We start from the raw sequence: 18,861 nt of genomic DNA on the forward strand, positions 1-18,861 counted from the left end.
TTTTAAAGGACAGATTTCACAAACTCCCAGGCAACATGTGCCAGTGTTTCAACAACCTCACAGTTGAACTACAGGAAAATCCACTTCAGTATTTTAAGTTTTTGCCCATTGCCTCTTTTGGCACCACTGAGCTAAGTCTGTCTCTGTCTTCTCTACTTCCCACCTACCCCATCAGGTATAGAGACACATGCCCCTAAGCTTTCTCCAGCCTGAACTGTGCCAGCTTTTTTAGCCTTCCACTTGTGTGACAGGTGCTCCAAGCCCTTCATCACCATTGTGGCCCTTAGCTGAAGTCATTTGAGGATGTTGAAGTGTCTCTTGTCCTAGTTGGCTGAGACTTGGACATAGGACCCAGACATGTCTCACCAGCATGGAGATAAAGATCACCATCCACGTGTTGGCAATGCACAGCCTAGCTCACCTCCAGATACTGTTGGTTTGCACTGCTGTGAGGGCACTCTGCTCTCTCAGGGTCAGGTTGGGCCCCACTGGGAACATGATGTCTTTCCTGCTTAGCTGCTCTTCACCCTGCACTGGCACATATGATTACTCCTACATGGAGGCAGGACTTTTCAGATTGCTTGTGGACCCCATCAGTTCTCCAGCTTGGTAAGTCAGTTGGCCCTTCCTTTACTTTTCTTTCTAGATAGTAGAAGTTTGTGTCTACAGCGATGGGGAGTAACTACCACTAATTAGTAGGGAACTACCCCTCAAGGTTGCTCTGAACACATGAAGGATCAGAGCTTCATTAAGCAAGCACCTTCTGCTATTTTCTTTACCATCACAGTCCCTCAAATTTCCTATGAGATTCTGGTACAGGAAGTGGCAGTTCCCTCCTCTCTATAACTTCAAACCCAAATACCATGTTCATGCTTCTTTGGTGGTTCCTCAAATGGAAGTTTTTGCTCTTGCACAGCATTCTCCCTCTTTCTGTCTCCTCCCTCAACAGGCCACATGAAGGGTAGGAAATGCAAAGACAGGGTAACATTCTTAGCAAGCAGCATTATTGAAAAGACAGCAGTGACAAAAGCAGTCAGAGGAAAACAAGAAAGTCAGTGTGATGCTTACAAGACATTCAAGTCCAAAACACTAATTGTTCCTCAGCTCCCTATCTAAAAATAGGTCTGGAAATACAGGTTTATTATGAATCTTCTCCACAATATACCAATCTGTGCTAGGCACATCATTCTCATCAGTGAGAAAGGTCTTTAGGGTCTGATATTATTGTTACTGTCAGATTAATGAACTGACTGCCGCACACGAGGGGGTTTGAAAGATACTCAGTTGTGAAGGTGAAGGCCTGAGGCACTGGCAATTTCTACTACTTAAATTTCATCTAACCCTCACTCCTATCCCTGCCCCATTAAAAAAAACCAAAAGAACCCCAAAAACCCCAACCAAACAACAACAAAAAACCAACTCAAAAAACCCCCTGGAAACTACATGTAAACCTGCAAGTATGTTACGAGACAAGAGGTCCAGCAGTATTTTTGCAAGTTAGGATGCACCAAGTGAAAGCATCTTTCTGTGTCCCCATTATGAAACCTTTGAGAAACCAGAACTTCTGGAAGGTGTTCTCCCAAGTAAAGCCACAACTATGCTGCAGAGAGCACCAGCTGCCCTCAGGAAGCCTGGGGCTGTGCCTTTCCCATAAACAAGAGCTTCATGGATTCTGTCCCAATCGGCCTGTTTCTCAGCTGTTCTTACCTCTGCTGATGCCCAGGCTTGCTGAAGGTGCCACAGAACCATCCTGTCTAGAAGCCACATCTCCACAAGTGAATCCCATCTTTTACTTCCCTCTCGCCCTGCCTCTGCTCTTTCCCACCATTCAGAAGCCACCGAGATACTGTGAAATAATTACCCAAAAAGGCAGTCAAAAGTCTTTTGCCCAACTATAGGCTGAATTTGCACTTAAGATTAAATTCTGTCAGTCATGTAAATTCCAGTGGCGAAAAGCTGAACAATGGACATTTTTACACAGGATGCATATATATTTTATTTTGGGAACAACGTTAAAAATTGTTTCTTAGTCTAGAATATCTATACAGAATTCAGAATATAGAGTGTCCTTTTAAACTCAAATTTTTGTCAAATGTACAAAATATTACAGAGAAACAATTGTTAATCAAAGCACAGTAAATGGATGCCATTTTTCAACAGTTCAAAACAGTCTCTAAACCAGTGCAAATCTTATTGCATTAAGCTTCCCAGCTCACTTAATAGATTCATAATTTATTCATACCACATAATTTCATCCTCCTTACAATACAGTTTATTTTAAGCTCCTAACAGGAGTTTAATGTGCTTCTAAACAACAGCAAACAATCCCTTTTATTTGCACCATTGGTTGATGCAGACTGAAAGAACAAATAAAAACGCCATCCGATTCTCTCATGTATGCATCACAATATACAGCACAGGAGAGTACAGAATAGAGTCCAATTCAACCATTCAGTTTCAACACTTAAAAGTTACAAGGGTGTTAATTTTTAAAAAGATCCATAGTGAAAAGCTGATATACAGAATGCATTTTAAGATTTTTATTAGCTGAAAGAAAAAAAGAACCCTTTTGTTTAAATGTACAATTATCTGAATAAAATTACCTGCTTACCATTAATGAAATAGAAATTATCTGCATTAAAATAATGGTTGAATTAAGAATTTTAAAAAGAGAAACCTACTGAGTGGATTCTTCAGTTCCTTACATTTTAACAATTTGTTTTAAAAATATAATTTCTATGATCTAATTTAATATACATTTTGAAAATATCCCCTATGTTGCAGTTATTCAAGGAAAGCAGTAAACTCAATGAAAGGTATAATCTTTTAGCTGCAGCAATACAAAAAGCCATTAATTCACAGTTAAAATAGAATAATATTACTCATTCACAAGTGCAATGTAGCTTGAGCTTAACCAATGTGAAATTCCACCAGGAACAAACTAAGTTACTTGCAAAATTAATTTACTTTGAAACACATATACTAAATAAAATACTTTCTATTACCACTGTATTGTCTAAATTTGAGTTATATAAAATGTGAAGACAGGATGTGATTGTAAGTAACATACAGATGCTTCTAGTAACATGTAAAATCTGGTACCAATTACTGTGCCAACACTGTAGCCACATCAGTCTCCTAGGCCTAAAGGGTTTTCAAAGTTGTCAGATTTTGGTGGTGTGCCAGAATATAATTCATAAAGAAAAGCTTTGTAACTTAAGAATCCTGTTTTTAAACGTTTAAGACCTCATTTGTTGGTTTAATTCCACAAAAAACCCAGCTATTTTCATATGAGCACTCAAGCTGTGTATGTAACTGATTTATAGCTGGGTGAAAGGTGCAAGACAGTATCTTAGAAACAATTCAAGGAAGCTTCTCTTTGATAATTGTTCTTCCAATACAAACTTTCTAAGTTGGGCATTCCTGAAATTCATTGTTTGCATCTACATCTGTTATCAGGTTGCTTTACGCCCTCACTTTGTGCACACATTGCATGTTTTGAAGTTAATGCTGATCTGCAAATGTTTCCTTCAGGTTGTACACGGGAATTACAAAATATACACAGAAGAACCATCTCCTTCTGAACACTGGCTGTTGAAATACTAGAAAGAGTATGTGGAGGCAAGAGTTTCACAAGTGAGCAAAATGCTACTTCTTCTGTTTATACTGACAGAGCAACAGAACCAAAATCAAGCTTTATCCACATACCTCCTTCACAACACTTTGCCCAGATCAGTAATCTATTATGGATTCAGATAAATTTGGATTCCTAGGAGTTGGGCGTCAAACAAGTCAGAAGCATTTGTAGGTAACTAAGTCATCCCCATATAGCCCAAGAAGTTCATCCTGTCAACTAAATTGCAGAAATGTGCCTTTAGTGCCTAATTTTCAGAAGAACAAAAGTGGTTGCAATGTACTCAAAACAAACTTTTGAAAATTTTCCCTGCTTATTTTTGGCCAGATTTTGTTAAACTCTTACGCTTTTTTCCCCATAAAAAAGGATCTTCTGAGATAAAAACGAATTGTTTTCAGAGATCTCCCTTTTCATCTGAGTTATGGATTACATTCAAGAACCAACTGATTAGTTAGCTACTAAAACCTAAGCATTAAAAACTTTCTATAAAAAGGATAAAGTCTTCCTTTTTTTATTCTATATTAAAGAATCAATTCCAATATGCAGATAAAAGATTTCAAGCAGCTACATGCAGGACCTCTACCACTCTGAAATCCAGGTGCCTACACCAGGAACAGCAGTTAATTTGTAGTGTACAAAAATGCCAATATGCAAGAGTAAATCAAAGCAAGTTCAATTCTGCAGCCGTCCTTTTCTCCTCTGGCTTTAGTTTTGTTGGGTTTTATTTGTCTAGTGTATATACCTGGGAAAGGTTTAACATTAAACACTAGAATTGTGACACAATCTGCTTTGCCTTCTTTACAACACTACTACCTGATTAATCTGTATTTTCAGCAACATATGAGGAAGTTGTTTGGAAAGGAAGATTATGTGTTTATGGAAACTAGTTCATAATAATATTATTTTACTATGTTTTAAAACTGTTTGGATTTCACATATCTAAAACAGCACTCACTAGACAGATTTTCCTTGCAATTTAATGAGCTGGGAGAATTTAAGGATAACTAAAACTTGATTCCTTGCAAGTTGCATCACATAATCACATGGTTTGTCCATTTAACACTCAAATATGGTCTTTGTGTAGCTGTCTGTTGGAAAAGAATGTATAGAGTTACATGGAAAAAATTGCTGACTTTGATTTGTAGAAATAGTAAGTTGTTTGGATCAATGCTTTAGATAGACTTTAACTTTAGACGGACAGAATCATGCCAATTGTGTAACTGGAGAAGAGGGGAAAAGATGAAGAATCAAGAACTGTTTTTTAATTGTTATGTAGGTCAGGTATCAGCAAGCAACTATGCATAAACCCAAAGAATAATAAAAAAAAAAGTTTGTGCTTTCTCACTTTTAGTTGTTGAGAAAGCACAATAGTTCTATCAGGAGAGAATCTGTCTAGGTAATATCCCCATATTAACTTAGGATCAGCACTTTTAGACAAAATATAAGGCATCAGTCTATGATGCAAATATATTTTGTCACAAATAGTGCCACTCCCTTGTTTTCACCTCATAAAAAAAATCTGTTTTATTGTTTAATGTAAAAATTGTTCCAGACAGATCTTCATCCCTCATAATTTTGAAGAATGAAAGTTTTTAAAAGTAGTATCAAGCAAACACATTCATACCCAGATGCAATTAATATTTTAATCTATGCTCCTTTTACATGCTACAGATATCTTTTTTTCTCTACAAATTATTCCATTGTAAAAGCCACACCACTAGCTTTCAGCCTGGAATAAATCTTATAATATTTTTCAAGTAACAGAAACTTTTAAACTGTTGACCAGTATCCAGGCTCTCCTTGCCAAGACTATGACTACTGTAGTCAATTAAATATGTGAGGTGAGGAAGAGTCTTATCTACTAGACACAATCCAAAAGATGGATACATCTTTTCAGATCATACACATAAGCACTCCATTTCTGCTAATATACACCTTGAAGACCACATTTATAAATACATTTTAACTGAAATATTGAATCTGGACTATCAGTGCAAAACAATTAACCCACAGGCTAGTATGAAACCAAGGGAGAGGGTGATAAAGAATTCAAGGAAGACACTTCTTAAGCACACATGCAAATAGTATAAAGCATAATTTTTTTTCAGGCAGTATCTGTTGACAATCCTTGTATGTATTCTAATACCATTTGAGCTTCCTACCTAATTTTTAGAAAGCCATCCACCTCTGAGCTGCTTTGTGTAGAAGCCTATCCTTCTTTGGAGGAAGCAGCCAGTACGTTTACAGGATCTTATAGTTTATCAGATAGAGAACACAGGAAAGTTGAGTGTAAGTTTCTGTTTTCTCACAGCAATAGACACACATTGTGAAAAGGTCAGCAAAGGTAATTCAGAATACTGATTGGGACAAGAGTAAGGAGAAGGGTACCAATTTTAGGTACTGTGATCTGACGAAAGCAACTGCATTGCAGCTTCCAATCCAAGGTTTGAAATATTTGCATTCATACAACCACACCACACACGAATAAAAGGATCCCCCTCTAGGTAAAGGTGATTTTAAAGAAGCAATGAAGAATCTGAGTACTGGAAAAGTACTTCATTAAAATACACAAATATTGGTGGCCCTTAAGAAAGTCACCAATTATAGACCGCTGTTTAGTCATCACCTTTTTGAACAACTTGATATTGTGGAGGAAAAATTTGAGGAAATTAAAAAATATATATGGGGAGAAAGCAGACCAACCACTGAAACATACTCATAATTTTAAAACATTTTGACATACTTTACAATGTGCCTATGAGATAAAAGAGAAGAATATATGTTGCAGCTCAATGAAACTGGTTTGACAAATTGCTCAATTAACACCTTTTGGGATTCAAAAGTGTATATATCACCATGCTCCTGGTTTGTTCACCTCTGCTTTTGTCTCTCAAAAGTTTAGTGTGCGTCTTTCTTGTTTTTATATTAAAGGTGCTCCAAAGCACTTCCTGCAACACTCAACCCTGCTGCTTGGTGGAGCATCTATTTTCTGCATCTTTTCAAGAACTTCCTCTGGTAGTTTTTTAAGTGCAAGTCTGTATTCACTATCAAAGACCTCTGAAATAGAAAAAGCACAGTTGAGGTTATTTTGCAAACACTGTACAACACACTATACTAGTCCTATAAAATGCTTTTGGTGATTTTTATATAGTAACAAAATTATCTTCACTCACTAGATGCTGATTTTTTTTTTTTTTTTTAAATGCACCCTCTCAGAGGACCTGAAAAGCATCTCCATAAGATGGTGTGGCACCACAACACATCACAGTGCCTGCCCATTGCTTCTTTCACAGTTCCGTTTGCCTGTTCCCAATGTATTTTGGCTATCACGTTCCCCCACAAGGGACTCACTTCGACTGCATAGCACCAAATAGAAGACAGGATAGAACACATCAGGAGAGGGGGGGGAAATCAGGTGTTTAGATGACATAGATCTAATATGTGGGTCGGAGAAAGATGGACAAGACTGGAAACAAGCTTTCAGACATGAGGAATTAAAACTTCAAGCTCTTCAATACCCTTTGTTTAAACTAACTCATTACTGTTTTCAAACAAAGTCAGCGTTATTTGTTCCATATGAATTATATTTACATAAAACCAACACCTAAAGACTGACAGCCCACTACTTCTCACTAAAACACAACTGAATCTTAGAAACTCATGGATGAAAAGTCAGTTTTATACACTAGCTTTCATGTAAAATATCCACAGGGACTATACATTTCACAGTATTTTTTACTTACCAATGTCAATGTTTTCTCTTCCAAGAGACACCAGAGACAGGAAAAGAATTTCCCTGTAAAAACTCCTAGGGGAATATTTTGAAGGGTGAGTTAATGAAAGCACCAACTATCCTGTTTACAAAGTCAATATTGAAGACTTCCATTATGTAGTTTCTGCAGCTGTTTTGTTAACCTTGCTTGTGAAGACAGTGACCAATCTACATGACAACCAGCTTAAGGTTTTCTAATGCCTGAATACTTTTACTTAATGCAGAAAGAAGTATTATTGCTAGATCCTAGTAGTTACATTTTCTATGAAAAATTCCTCTGCCATCAAAATGCCAAGCAAACAAGAAATATTAAATTAACCACCACTTTTTTATTTATTATTAATTTGTTCCTGCCTGACCATGAAGCACTGTGTGGGTTTCTTTTAGGTCACCCATACTTTTTGTTTCTTGTTTCAGAATGTCATGATCTATCTCAAAAATAGGTATCACTAAATAATCAGATATTCTTTTTTTCCCCTTGTGGAAGTCATAAAGATGGTCCTCTAGGCAAATCAGTTTCTGTTTCTTTTTAGTAACTACAAAATACAGAAACAAAGATGACTTAGCATGATAAATGTCAAGCACATCTGCTGTAATTTACTTCAGAGCCTGTGCTTTTGTACAAAGCCTTCCTTGAATTGCAGTGCAGATTACAAAATGTACCATTACAGGAATTATTTACATATCTCCCTCTCTTTGTGGATCATGCTGCATCCACTTTTCATAGCCGATACTCCAGGCTGCTGGAATTTCAAAAGATATAACTAGGGAGAATATTCCACACACTGCAACAGGATGCTGTACATTTTTATTTGTCAATTTTCTAGACCTGGAGTACCGTCAAAATCTGTGTAATTGATACCTGCATTTTTCTTACTGACTGTAAAATGTCCATTTTCATTAAAGAATCATTCATCCATTTGATCTGGATGCACCATGCATCTGCATACAGAGTGCATCTCTTCGTAAACATAGGCATAAAGAAATACACGTGGTTTTTGGTGGGCACAAATGAAACTGAATCTTCCCCAGAGGTCCTTATGATATTATCACTATGAAATGTACACAGTCTGATCTTATTTAATTTTTAGTGGGGAGAAACTAAGAAGAGATTATCCCTTTACCTCTGTCGTTTCATATCTGGCTTAACTTTCTGTAGGAGGAGGTTGATCGGCTTAATAACATCATTGTGTTGAATACTTAGTTTGATGTTCTCTAACAAAGTGTTTGTTGCCTGCTGATCTTCTGCCAGTGTGGAGGGTTTCTTTTCAGAAGAATCTGGGAAGTACAACCATACAGACTATTAAAGCAGTAAAGATTTTTTTTCCACTTTAATAAGCAGAAGTATTTCCAAAAGTGAGATACACATAGACAACCTCTACTCAATCTACAGAAATTTGTTAAAATGGAAGGACTTTGTCTGCATATAGTCTTCACTCAGAAGTAACTTCACCCAAAAGTGACAGGATGCATCAAGTATCCATGTGCAAGAGGTCGCACATGGCAGAAACACAGGAGACTGAAGAGTACCCAGCATCAGATTGCCTGTGATGGTTGGTTAGCTCAGATTCATTGCTGTACTTAAAAATTAGGTTCACTGCAAGAAGATTATTGTTAAACAAGGGAAAAGAAATAAAATAGAAGTGCCACTTTTCTTAGCAAAGAAACTTTTCTTATCAAAGCCCATCTTAAAAGCCACCTACAATTAACTGGTAACTTTGGGATACATATTGAAATAGATAATGCATAGCTGAATCAAACAAGAAAGAAAATGATCAAGACATTTACCATCGTGATTTGTTACTTCAAATGCCACATTCAGAATAACACCAAACTAGTATTTTCTGGAAAACAGTGACTCATGAGGGAATAGTAAGTCCATGTACTGGAAAAGAAGTTAGTTTACAGACTAGGCAGTGAGTACATGGTGTGTAAATGAATTGCAGACCAAGCCTAGTAATCTTCACCACACCAACATGACATTTTCATAAAATTGACATACATGATGCTTTACAAATGTAATTTCTTGTTTTCAAAATATCTTCTGACACTGCTATATGGCCTGTCTAAAAAGCTATTTTTCCTCCACATCTAAAACAGGCCTTTTGCTCCTTTGTTACACAAATATATATATTTATGCATCTTCATCCATGGCTAGATGATTTGGGGATGCTTTTCATCTATTATGGTTACATCAATATGCTTTGTAGAATCTGAGGGAAATACCATATTGTTTGGTGCGCTTGAATGTACTTTTCTGATCAGTGTTGTTATTTTTAGGACATTTTTCAACAAACCCTTTTTAATTACTTAGAACCAAAATTAGCACACTACACAGTTTTTAGCAGTTTTTAAAAGTTAAAACAGGGACTTAGAAGTTTAGGTCAACAAAGATTTTTTGATGATCAGAAGTAAGGAAATCCTTAAGTTCTTATAACCAGTCTGCCTGTTTTTATGCTAGACAAGGCTTTCTTTGGTCTTACTTTGTGACAGTCAAGAGAGGTGCCAAATGTACCTATTAATGGGACTTGTGATATTTTGTTCATTTACAGAAGTACAAGATACCTTTTTGTAATACAGCCTTCTTGTACATGCCTGCAGAGCTATTACCAGATCATGCAGCAAAACATTCAAAACAAGTGAGGCTTATTTAGCACCACATGTAGAGCAATCAGCAATTCCTCCCCCCTGAAACTGTATGACATATGATGAACAGATTAAACTTATTTTCACAACTAACTATGTGAACTATGTGAAGTACTTAAGGGATTGCAGATACTTCACACACTAAAAAATACTGCAAATTGATGGGCTGTGTGCACATCAGCCACTATAAAACAACAGTTTCTTTCCATAGTCTCTGCTCCCTCTGCTTTCTGTAGCATTTGTTTCACTTACTGAGATTTCTCCAAGATATATACAGGGGCTCCCCTGGCTCTTGGTGGAGGTTGATATTGTCCCATAGAAGATGGATGTATACTAGCTTGCTATCTTGAGCAAGAGATGTCAAAGGAAGCTAAAACACATGAGGAAAGAGAAAAAGTTTTAAAAACACCAGTACAGTGTTACATTATTTAAAAACCATGTTCTTTTACTAATTTTGCAGACAAAGAAGGTTTACTCTATTTAACTTGAATCTAACAAAGAGGAACAGATGATATCTTTTACAGTAACCTGCACTCAACCAGAGCAGTCACAAGTACTGCAACATTTAATTACCTTTTTTAATCTATCCCAATGTATGAAGACCATTTAATTTTCTACAGGCATCTGAAGAAAATATTTATAAGTATATACCTGGAAATATTTTTTGTGCCCCAAATACTGTATTTGACTTGTACTACTTATCATACCATACCGCAGTATTTTCTGACCTGACGAACATTTTGGTATGCATGTCTATATGTCGGCCTTCCCAAAAAGCACAAAGAATCTTCATATGTATGCAAATACTATTTATTTCCATAAAAAATATATGGAAGTCAAAGCAACAGTTATGTAATTATTTTATAAAATTAAGTGCCCCTGGAATCACTAATACAGCAAGAATTACCAGGCAAGAAAAATTTACCACTTAGTGTGCCTATTTAAATAGTAATTACATGGTCTTATGTCCCATCCTGTTGTTTTCCCTCTTACAGCATTGTGGTTTTCCAGGATGCTATAGATTTTATTAGTATTGTCTTCAAGTACATTTCTTGCAAAATTTTTCTCAGTTCTAGGTGGGTGTTTCTTTGAAAATTGAGGGAAAGAATTTTGAAGTTGAAGCGCGTATAATTAGATAGGAAAAGAACACCTCTTTTTTTGCATGCATCAGGTACAAATACATATTTAATTTTGTGTTTGTACCTACACATAAAAATCATATCGTTTTCAATCTACTCCTTTAAATTAGAAACGCAAAGTACTCAAAAAATAGATCTGTTCTACATTCTTTTGGTCTAGTCATGTAGTACTGAAACAAAGTGGAGTTTGAATAGCAAAACCTATTATTGCAAGAGAACAAAAAATACTGTCCATTAACTTTAAAGATTATAAACTCAAGTATGTAACTCACTCTGTGTGTATTGCAGTATATTACAGATTTTGAGTTCTTTGCAGACACATCCTCTTTCCTTTCTTCCTATTCATCAATGAATCTTACTCTCTGGCTTTTTAAAAGAGACCATCTTGACCAGAATTTGAAGATTGTTTTCACACATCTCCCTTCACGAATCCTTGTGGAAAACAAACCTACCTACTTGTATTATAAAAACCCAGTAACTTATATTCAGCTATTCAGGAATTACTTACCCAGTATTTTTGAACCAAGCTCTCCAGCTTAACTCACGGTAATACCGCCGTTCTAACACGAGGAAGCCACTTACCTGCACGCCATCATTGCAGTGCTCAGATGTCAGAATGAGTCCAGGTAAGTTGCTAGGCAGATCCAACCGTTGGAAATACCAGACTAGGTTCCAGAAGATTATGGGGTGTTGATTGATAAATTTGGATGTATGGATTACTTGCTCTCCCTCATTCTCCAACAGTGATTCAAGCTCCTTATGCAGTACCAAAGGGCTCAAATAGGGTACAGATACAGGGGCAGGGTTAGGTCGTTTTATTAAAGGATCCTAAAAATGCACAAAAAAAAGGTTTTGGTTTTTTGGTTTTCTTTGTTTGTTTGGGTTTTTTGTTTGGTTGGTTTTTGGTTGTTTGCTTGGTGTGGGGGTTTTTTCTGTTTGTTTTTGTTTTTTACTAAAACAAAGAAGATTTTTCTTCCAGAAGTACTCTTCAAGATTACTTGCCCTGGAAACCTTCACTGCAGAGTTTCTTTTGATGTTTGGAAGAAGCCTCTGGTACTACTGAACACACAATAACTTTAACAGCATTGGCAGTTTTGACCATTAGGGATTTCTTAATTTTAAAGATCAATCACCTAGCCTTTCTCTATTATACGAACAAGAAAAAAATGCTAATTTGTTAGAACTTGTTCCTGATTGTACAGTTTCAAGCTATCTAAGCTGGTAGCCAGTACCAAGCCTGCAGCAATGGAAATTGAAGAGAAATGTCAGTAATTATATCAGCTGTGGAACTGAATCATAAGTTCGCATGTTAAGGCAGCTTCTGGAAAATAACAAGCACCAAGAGAGGAGAAACACTTATTTTCACAAATAAGGTAAGAGGCTCAATACTGCCTCTTACCTTTTCCCGTCCACTCAACAGGTAAGACTAACAGGACATACAGGAGGAGTGTAAGGAAGAGCACAGAAATTGAACAAACTTTCATTCTTGCAACATGTTGCACTATTGTGTTTAGTCTGGTGTAGGAGTTGTTTTACTATTGAACTTCCAGTTTTAGAAAGACAAAGACTAGCTTCATTCTCTTAGAGAGAATATTTCAAATCAAGCAGATCTGTTCACACAAAGTACTGTAAAAGCAATTTTAGATAAACTGAACTAAGATTTTTTCAGTTATAAGAAGGTGAAAATATGCTTGGCCATTCATATTCCCCAAATGGACAAGAAAGCTAGTAGTAGAATATTATTAAGTTCATTAATTAAGTCTTCAATATTTTTCTCTCAACTGAATATGCAACTTCTAGACTTACCACAGCTTCCTGCAAACTATTTGGAAGACTAACTGTTGAAATGCCATGAGACGGTCTCTGGGAAAGATCAATGTTTTGCAGTGGACCTCCAACACTGTGGCTCCGAGTCAAGGACACTCCCCTTTTTGGTGGACTATTGGCACGTGTCTCCATGGTTGTGGGATCTATAGTCTGCTCTTCTGCCACATCACTGTGTGAATTTTAGAAGAAAATGTGCTGATATGAAACTATTCAGCATTTCTATGGCAACAGGAAGGAAGCAGAGAAAGGCTGCCAAGTAAAGATTCCAAACCAATTTTCTCTATTAATAAGAAATGGTATTTTCCTAGTTAGCTCCATTGTTTAGGGAATACAGAACAAAATGCCTCTCAGACCAGTATAAATATCCTCCCAGAAAAGCAGCTGGGTGTAACTTCAGATATGAATCTGAAAGCACTGTAGTTCTGTACAGATACCACTGCTCTGGTACAGCTTTACCTTGCTTAGAAAAACAGCAATCTACAGTTTTGCCAATCTATGAAGATTATCTTCCTTTCACTATGCTCATCTTTACTTCCTCTTCCCTTTATTTTCTAAGTGTCATGAACAGAACAACAGTATAACAGAAAACAATTTAAAAATTGCATGCCAAAATAATAAGAAGAAAATTCTGTCAAACTCATCCAGAAAGCTAACTTAAGTAAACTCAGGCTTGTCAGATTTAACGCACACAACCAAGCCATTTGCAGATCTGGGAATATTCATTCTGTGCTCCTTACAATTATAATGGATGAAACCACAACTTCAACTAGAATACAGAAGAACAAAATGAAACAGAAAGTGTCTGCTTCCATATAATCTGCAGAGAGAGAAGAGATTATTTACAGGTGACTTTCATTCCTAAATTTTACTTTAGTTAAAAATACATTGTCATAAAAATTAAGATGTTAACATAAGCAACACCACCTTTAATTTTTAGTGTATTAAGACTAACTACTATTGCATTGATTAAAGCTCTAGTTGTCTGACACAGACATTAGCTCATTACTCTCAGGCACTAATACTCCAGAACTTCAAATGGAATAATGATTTAAAAAACCCCAAACAATTACAACAAAATGTAAGCAATCCCAGCAAAAAGGTCACAATTCATAGCAGCATTATTTCAATTCTTCCCTTGTCCAAGATGACACCTTCCTCCTAATGCTTTTTTTCCCTCAAACTATTTCAAAAGTGGTATTGTTTTTCTGAGTTTTACACAGATTTTGTTTGTCATAGAACACAAGCTCAGCACAAGTCTTGAGTGCTCCCACGACTTTCTCTCAAAGTGTTCCAGCAAATGGACTTAATTTTTTCCCATAATGCAGTGTCCTTCTTTTTAAATCATACATACAAGGAAAGGAGAAGCAATGCTTGAATTTCTGTGCGAGTTTAAAAGGTGATGGGGTTTTAACCACACTGAATAGAGGTTTTACTGATTGATTCATAGTGGATGGACATGAAGTTTTATTTCTATAGCTGTATCTCTAGAACCTACTCACTTGTGGAATGAGTTTACTTCAAACTGATAAAAGCGTGCTTAAAACATGCAAAAAGAGTGAGAGGAAAGAGATGATCCTCAAGTTACAACTGTACTTCACCACATTTGGTATAAAAGCCAGCCTTACCCTTTTAAGTGTGGAAGTACCGATGCATTTCTGACAGAACTAACAATCCTGTTTTACCTACCCCTGCTCAGCTGCAGAGCTGGTTTCTTCAGCTATGGTGTGGCTGGACTGCAGGTGATCTGAAAAACTGATCAAGTCATCAACAGCTGGACTGGTCAACAGTTTCTGCTCCAGGGGATCTGTGGTTAATGGTAGAGTACCACTCTGTAAACTATCTCCTGAGGTACTTTGCTTCAGGAAAAAGCTAGTTACATGAATGGGAGGGAGAAAAATACAAAGGTAAAGATACAGAGTCATAAAATTATTATTTTCTACATTTAATTTTCAGAAGTAGCAAAAAAAGGAGACAACATTAAAAAGCTTGACAACAGGACAAACTCCATCCTACTCTCACCCCTGCAACTTACACAGGCAGAGTAAATTAACACATAACAAGATTCGATCTGCAAAAAGACATCCTACACTGGACAAAAATCATTACAAGCAACCTTAGTTTGTCATGGTTCCAAATCAGCAACAGCATATTAATAGCTGACACATCACTGAAAATGGTTGCTATTGTAATGTGACATTACAGACTGCACAATCATACACCACTATAAGCACAGGACAACACAAATGGGTCTTGCTTTACTAAGTCTCTTAAGTACACACTCTACAGTTAATACAGATGTTAAATTTCTGCATTAGAGAACACTAGTGGAATCTCTGTTTCACAGCAATAACCACTACAGTGAGAACTGGAACTTAAAATTAATTTCCATTTTCTACAGTGAAGCTAAAAGAGGTTAAAAACAGTAAGTAGAGAAGCTTAAACTGGAGAAACAATAAGGTGGAGCATCTGGAACTAAAAGCTGCTAGCAAATATGATCTGGGAAAAATTCTTTGCTGACAGATTTAAAAACCTCTTCATATGCTTTTATACAGTTTAAGGTCCATAGGCTTTGTTTTAACATTGAAACAAAATGAAAACAGACTTGCACATTCTGTACAGTTATGCTTACATAGAAAATAGGAAACAAAAAAGTGATAAAAAGGCAACCGGTTCTTCAGGTTTTGGCTGTTTTTACAATGCAACTCAATAGTTTACATGACCTATAATTTCCTTCAATACAATCACAACCATCAAATAGGCAGTGACATTCTTCCGCACATCTAGATGGGGAGAGATATCTGTAGAAGAGGCTGCTCCTGTTGACCTTAACAAGCACCTTTTTCCCATGAGAAAGTACATAGCAAAAGATCATCCTCAGCCATAAATACCTATGTAAGAATGCTTCAGTTAAGCGGCCCAGAACACAACTGTGTGGGTTGTGTGAGAGTGTCCGAGATAGAAGAGCAAGAAACATCTGCTTTGACATTTATTCGTGTGATTGGTTAGTTTCCTAATCACCAGCTGCATAGTTTGATCCTAAACTTGTGCACCAAAAAAACATATAAATACTGCTGTGTGCTTAATAAAGCAATTCCGTCAACTTAGAACATGGTCCAGGTTTTTTCCAATTGCTACAATATCTAAGATCCTCTTGTGAATAAATAAAACTATGCACAGGTACGAAGGCAGAAACAGAGTATCTATAAAATGCACTGACCTTGCAGAGCCACGAAGGTCTTTAAATTCAACATTAAGGAAAGGTAGGAAGGTACTTTTACAGAAAGGGCATGTAGTGTTCAAGTTTGAATCGTCTGCTGTCCACCCAGCCATAATTTCTTCATCATAAACCAAAGCATCACAAGCTCTACATTGCGAGCAGCTTGACATCAAGACCTAGAACAGCAGAGAACTAATATTATCAGGATTCTTTTACAATTGTTTTTTATAGTCTTAGTACCCATAGAAGTTTAACATGTATCAGAAGACCAATGGGGAGAAGTGAGTTCACCACTTCTTTCTCACCATACTCAGAATTATCTCGTCCACATTAACTTTTACCTATGAAATAAATACATCAGTAATTTATTTTTGACATGGAAGAAGCATTACCCTAAAAGGCTACCAATTTAGCATTTGCAATTTTTTGCTTCTATGAAAACTTATAAATACACAAATTGTTTTGAATTGTATAAGTAAATGCATGTCTACTTATCCAAAAAGGAAAAAAAATCCCACAAAACCAATCAAACACAAAAGAAACCTTTATAATAGTGTGGTGTGTAGACTCTGGCTGGATGCCAGGTGCTCACAAAAGCCACTCTGTCAATCTCCCTCTTTAAGCAAATAGGGGAAGAAATATGTGACAAAAGGCTTGTGAGTCACACACATTTGGGACAAGGAGATCACTCAGCAATCACTGCCACAGGCAAAACAGACTCGACTAGGGGAAATTAATTTAATTTACTGCCAATTAAAAGCTCAAGTAGGGTAACGAGAATTAACCCCAAATTTTAAAACACCTTCCCCCTACACCTCCCTTTTTCCCAGGCTTGACCTTAATTTCTGACTTCTCCACCTCCTTCCCTGAAATGGCACATGGGAATAGGAAATGGGGATTGTGGTCAACTCATCCCATGTTTTTCTGACACTTCTTCCTCCTCACACTCTTCCCCTGCTTCAGTGTGGGGTCCCTCCCACAGGAGACAGTCCTGTACTAACTTCTCCAAGCCCTTCTCACAGGCTTCAGTTCTTCACTAGCTGCTCTAGCATGCGTCTCCTGCAGGGTCACCAGTCCTGCCAGCAAACCAGCCTGGGCTCCTCTCCCCACCGAGTCATAGGTCTTGCCAGGAGCACTGGCTCCCGTCTACCAGGTTAGCCTCCTTTGGGCATCCACCTGCTCTAGCATGGTGTAGATGGCTGCTGGCGCACAGCTGCTTCACCATGGCCTTCATCACAGGCTGCAGGGGAATCCCTGCTGTAGTACCTGGAGAACCTCCTGTCCCTCCTTCTGCACTGACCTGGGTATCTGCAGAGGTGTTTCTGTCACGTGTTCCCACTCCTCTCCTGCAGCTGCTGTTGCACAGCATTCTTTTTCCCTTCTCAAATACACTATCCCAGGATTGCTGCCACTGTCACTGACTGGCCTTGGCCAGTGGTGGGTCCATCCTGGAAGCGGCCGGCATTGGCTCTGCTGGACATGGGGGATAGTTCTGGCAGCTTCTCAGAGAAGCCACCCCTGTAACCCCTCTGCTACCAAATCTTTGCCATGCAAATCCAATATAAGTGGAAAACCAGAAATTTGTGGTTTTACCTAACAGAAGTCTTACCACTAAGCTAGATAGGGAACTGGAGAAAAGATGGTAAAATTAATCCTCTACTATCTGAAGAAAGGACTATACACCTTGTGCCTCTTACTTCATTGTTTCACTCACGTGGGAGAAAAATCCGAAAAAACAGCATCAAATACAGCTTCTAATAAATTTGAGAGCTAATATAATTTAGATATTTGCCCAATAACATTTTTATTTTATTATGCTATGCCCTTTATATAATGCAGTGCAGAAGCTTGACAAGCCTAGATGTCCAGAACATCAAACATAAATGAAAACGACATAGGACCTAGCAAGGTAACACTGCAGCTGAAAGAAAAGCAACCAAGGCAAACACAGTGACCATTGCCTACATATCTGAAATTTGAAAGCATCTACAGGTACTAACTGAAACTGAGAAGCATACTAAAACATTATTTCACTAGTTTTGGCTGGGATAGAGTTAATTTTCTCGTTAGTATTCTTTATAGTCCTGTGTTTCAGACTGGTAACCAGCTTCATGTTAACTGATAATACTCCAATGTTTTAGTTATTGCTGCACAGGGCTTTATACACCATCATGGATTTTTTTTCATTATGTGTCCAACCCAGCCAGGAGGCTGTGAGAGGACACAGCCAGGACAGCTGACTGCAGCTGACCAAAGTGATACTGTGTGACCAAAATGATACAGGAAACATCATGCTCAGAGACAAAACTCTGTGTTTTTTCCAAGGCAACTCTTCCTTGAGGAGTCAGGGTGCTGACTGATCTCTCCATTACTATTTTTTTGTTGTTGTTGTGTCTCTGTCTTTTCTATTTCTTTTCCCCCAGCTCAGTCATTAAATTGTCTTTATCTCAACCCTCAAGCTTTTTTCTTCTGCGCTTTCAATTCTCTCTCCCATTGAGAGGGGAGTAAGCAAATACCTGTGAGAGGGCTTTGCTGCTGGCTGTGGTCAACTCATCACTATCATCATCATTATTTAACAATGATAAAGAATTATTTAGTAACAACACAATTTTCATAAGGAAAAAAA

The 18,861-nt window shown here is 37.3% G+C and overlaps 1 protein-coding gene across 5 annotated transcripts in view; it reads right to left on the reverse strand.

The window, feature by feature from the left end:
• Nucleotides 1-1,976: 1,976 nt before the first annotated feature.
• DENND4C (DENN domain containing 4C) overlaps nucleotides 1,977-18,861 on the reverse strand; it is a 73,576-nt gene continuing 56,691 nt past the window's right edge. For all 5 annotated transcript variants that reach the window (XM_032095935.1, XM_032095934.1, XM_032095933.1 and 2 more), the window contains 8 exons: nucleotides 16,236-16,411; nucleotides 14,705-14,887; nucleotides 12,998-13,187; nucleotides 11,774-12,019; nucleotides 10,305-10,422; nucleotides 8,531-8,684; nucleotides 7,378-7,442; nucleotides 1,977-6,691 (listed from right to left, as the gene is read on the reverse strand). In XM_032095935.1, the coding sequence (XP_031951826.1) occupies nucleotides 6,555-6,691; nucleotides 7,378-7,442; nucleotides 8,531-8,684; nucleotides 10,305-10,422; nucleotides 11,774-12,019; nucleotides 12,998-13,187; nucleotides 14,705-14,887; nucleotides 16,236-16,411 (1,269 nt within the window). In that variant the 3' untranslated portion in view covers nucleotides 1,977-6,554. The remainder of the gene's footprint in view (nucleotides 6,692-7,377; nucleotides 7,443-8,530; nucleotides 8,685-10,304; nucleotides 10,423-11,773; nucleotides 12,020-12,997; nucleotides 13,188-14,704; nucleotides 14,888-16,235; nucleotides 16,412-18,861) is intronic.

The sequence above is a fragment of the Corvus moneduloides genome, chromosome Z, assembly GCF_009650955.1.
Source record: "Corvus moneduloides isolate bCorMon1 chromosome Z, bCorMon1.pri, whole genome shotgun sequence".
Taxonomy (NCBI): Eukaryota; Metazoa; Chordata; class Aves; order Passeriformes; family Corvidae; genus Corvus; species Corvus moneduloides.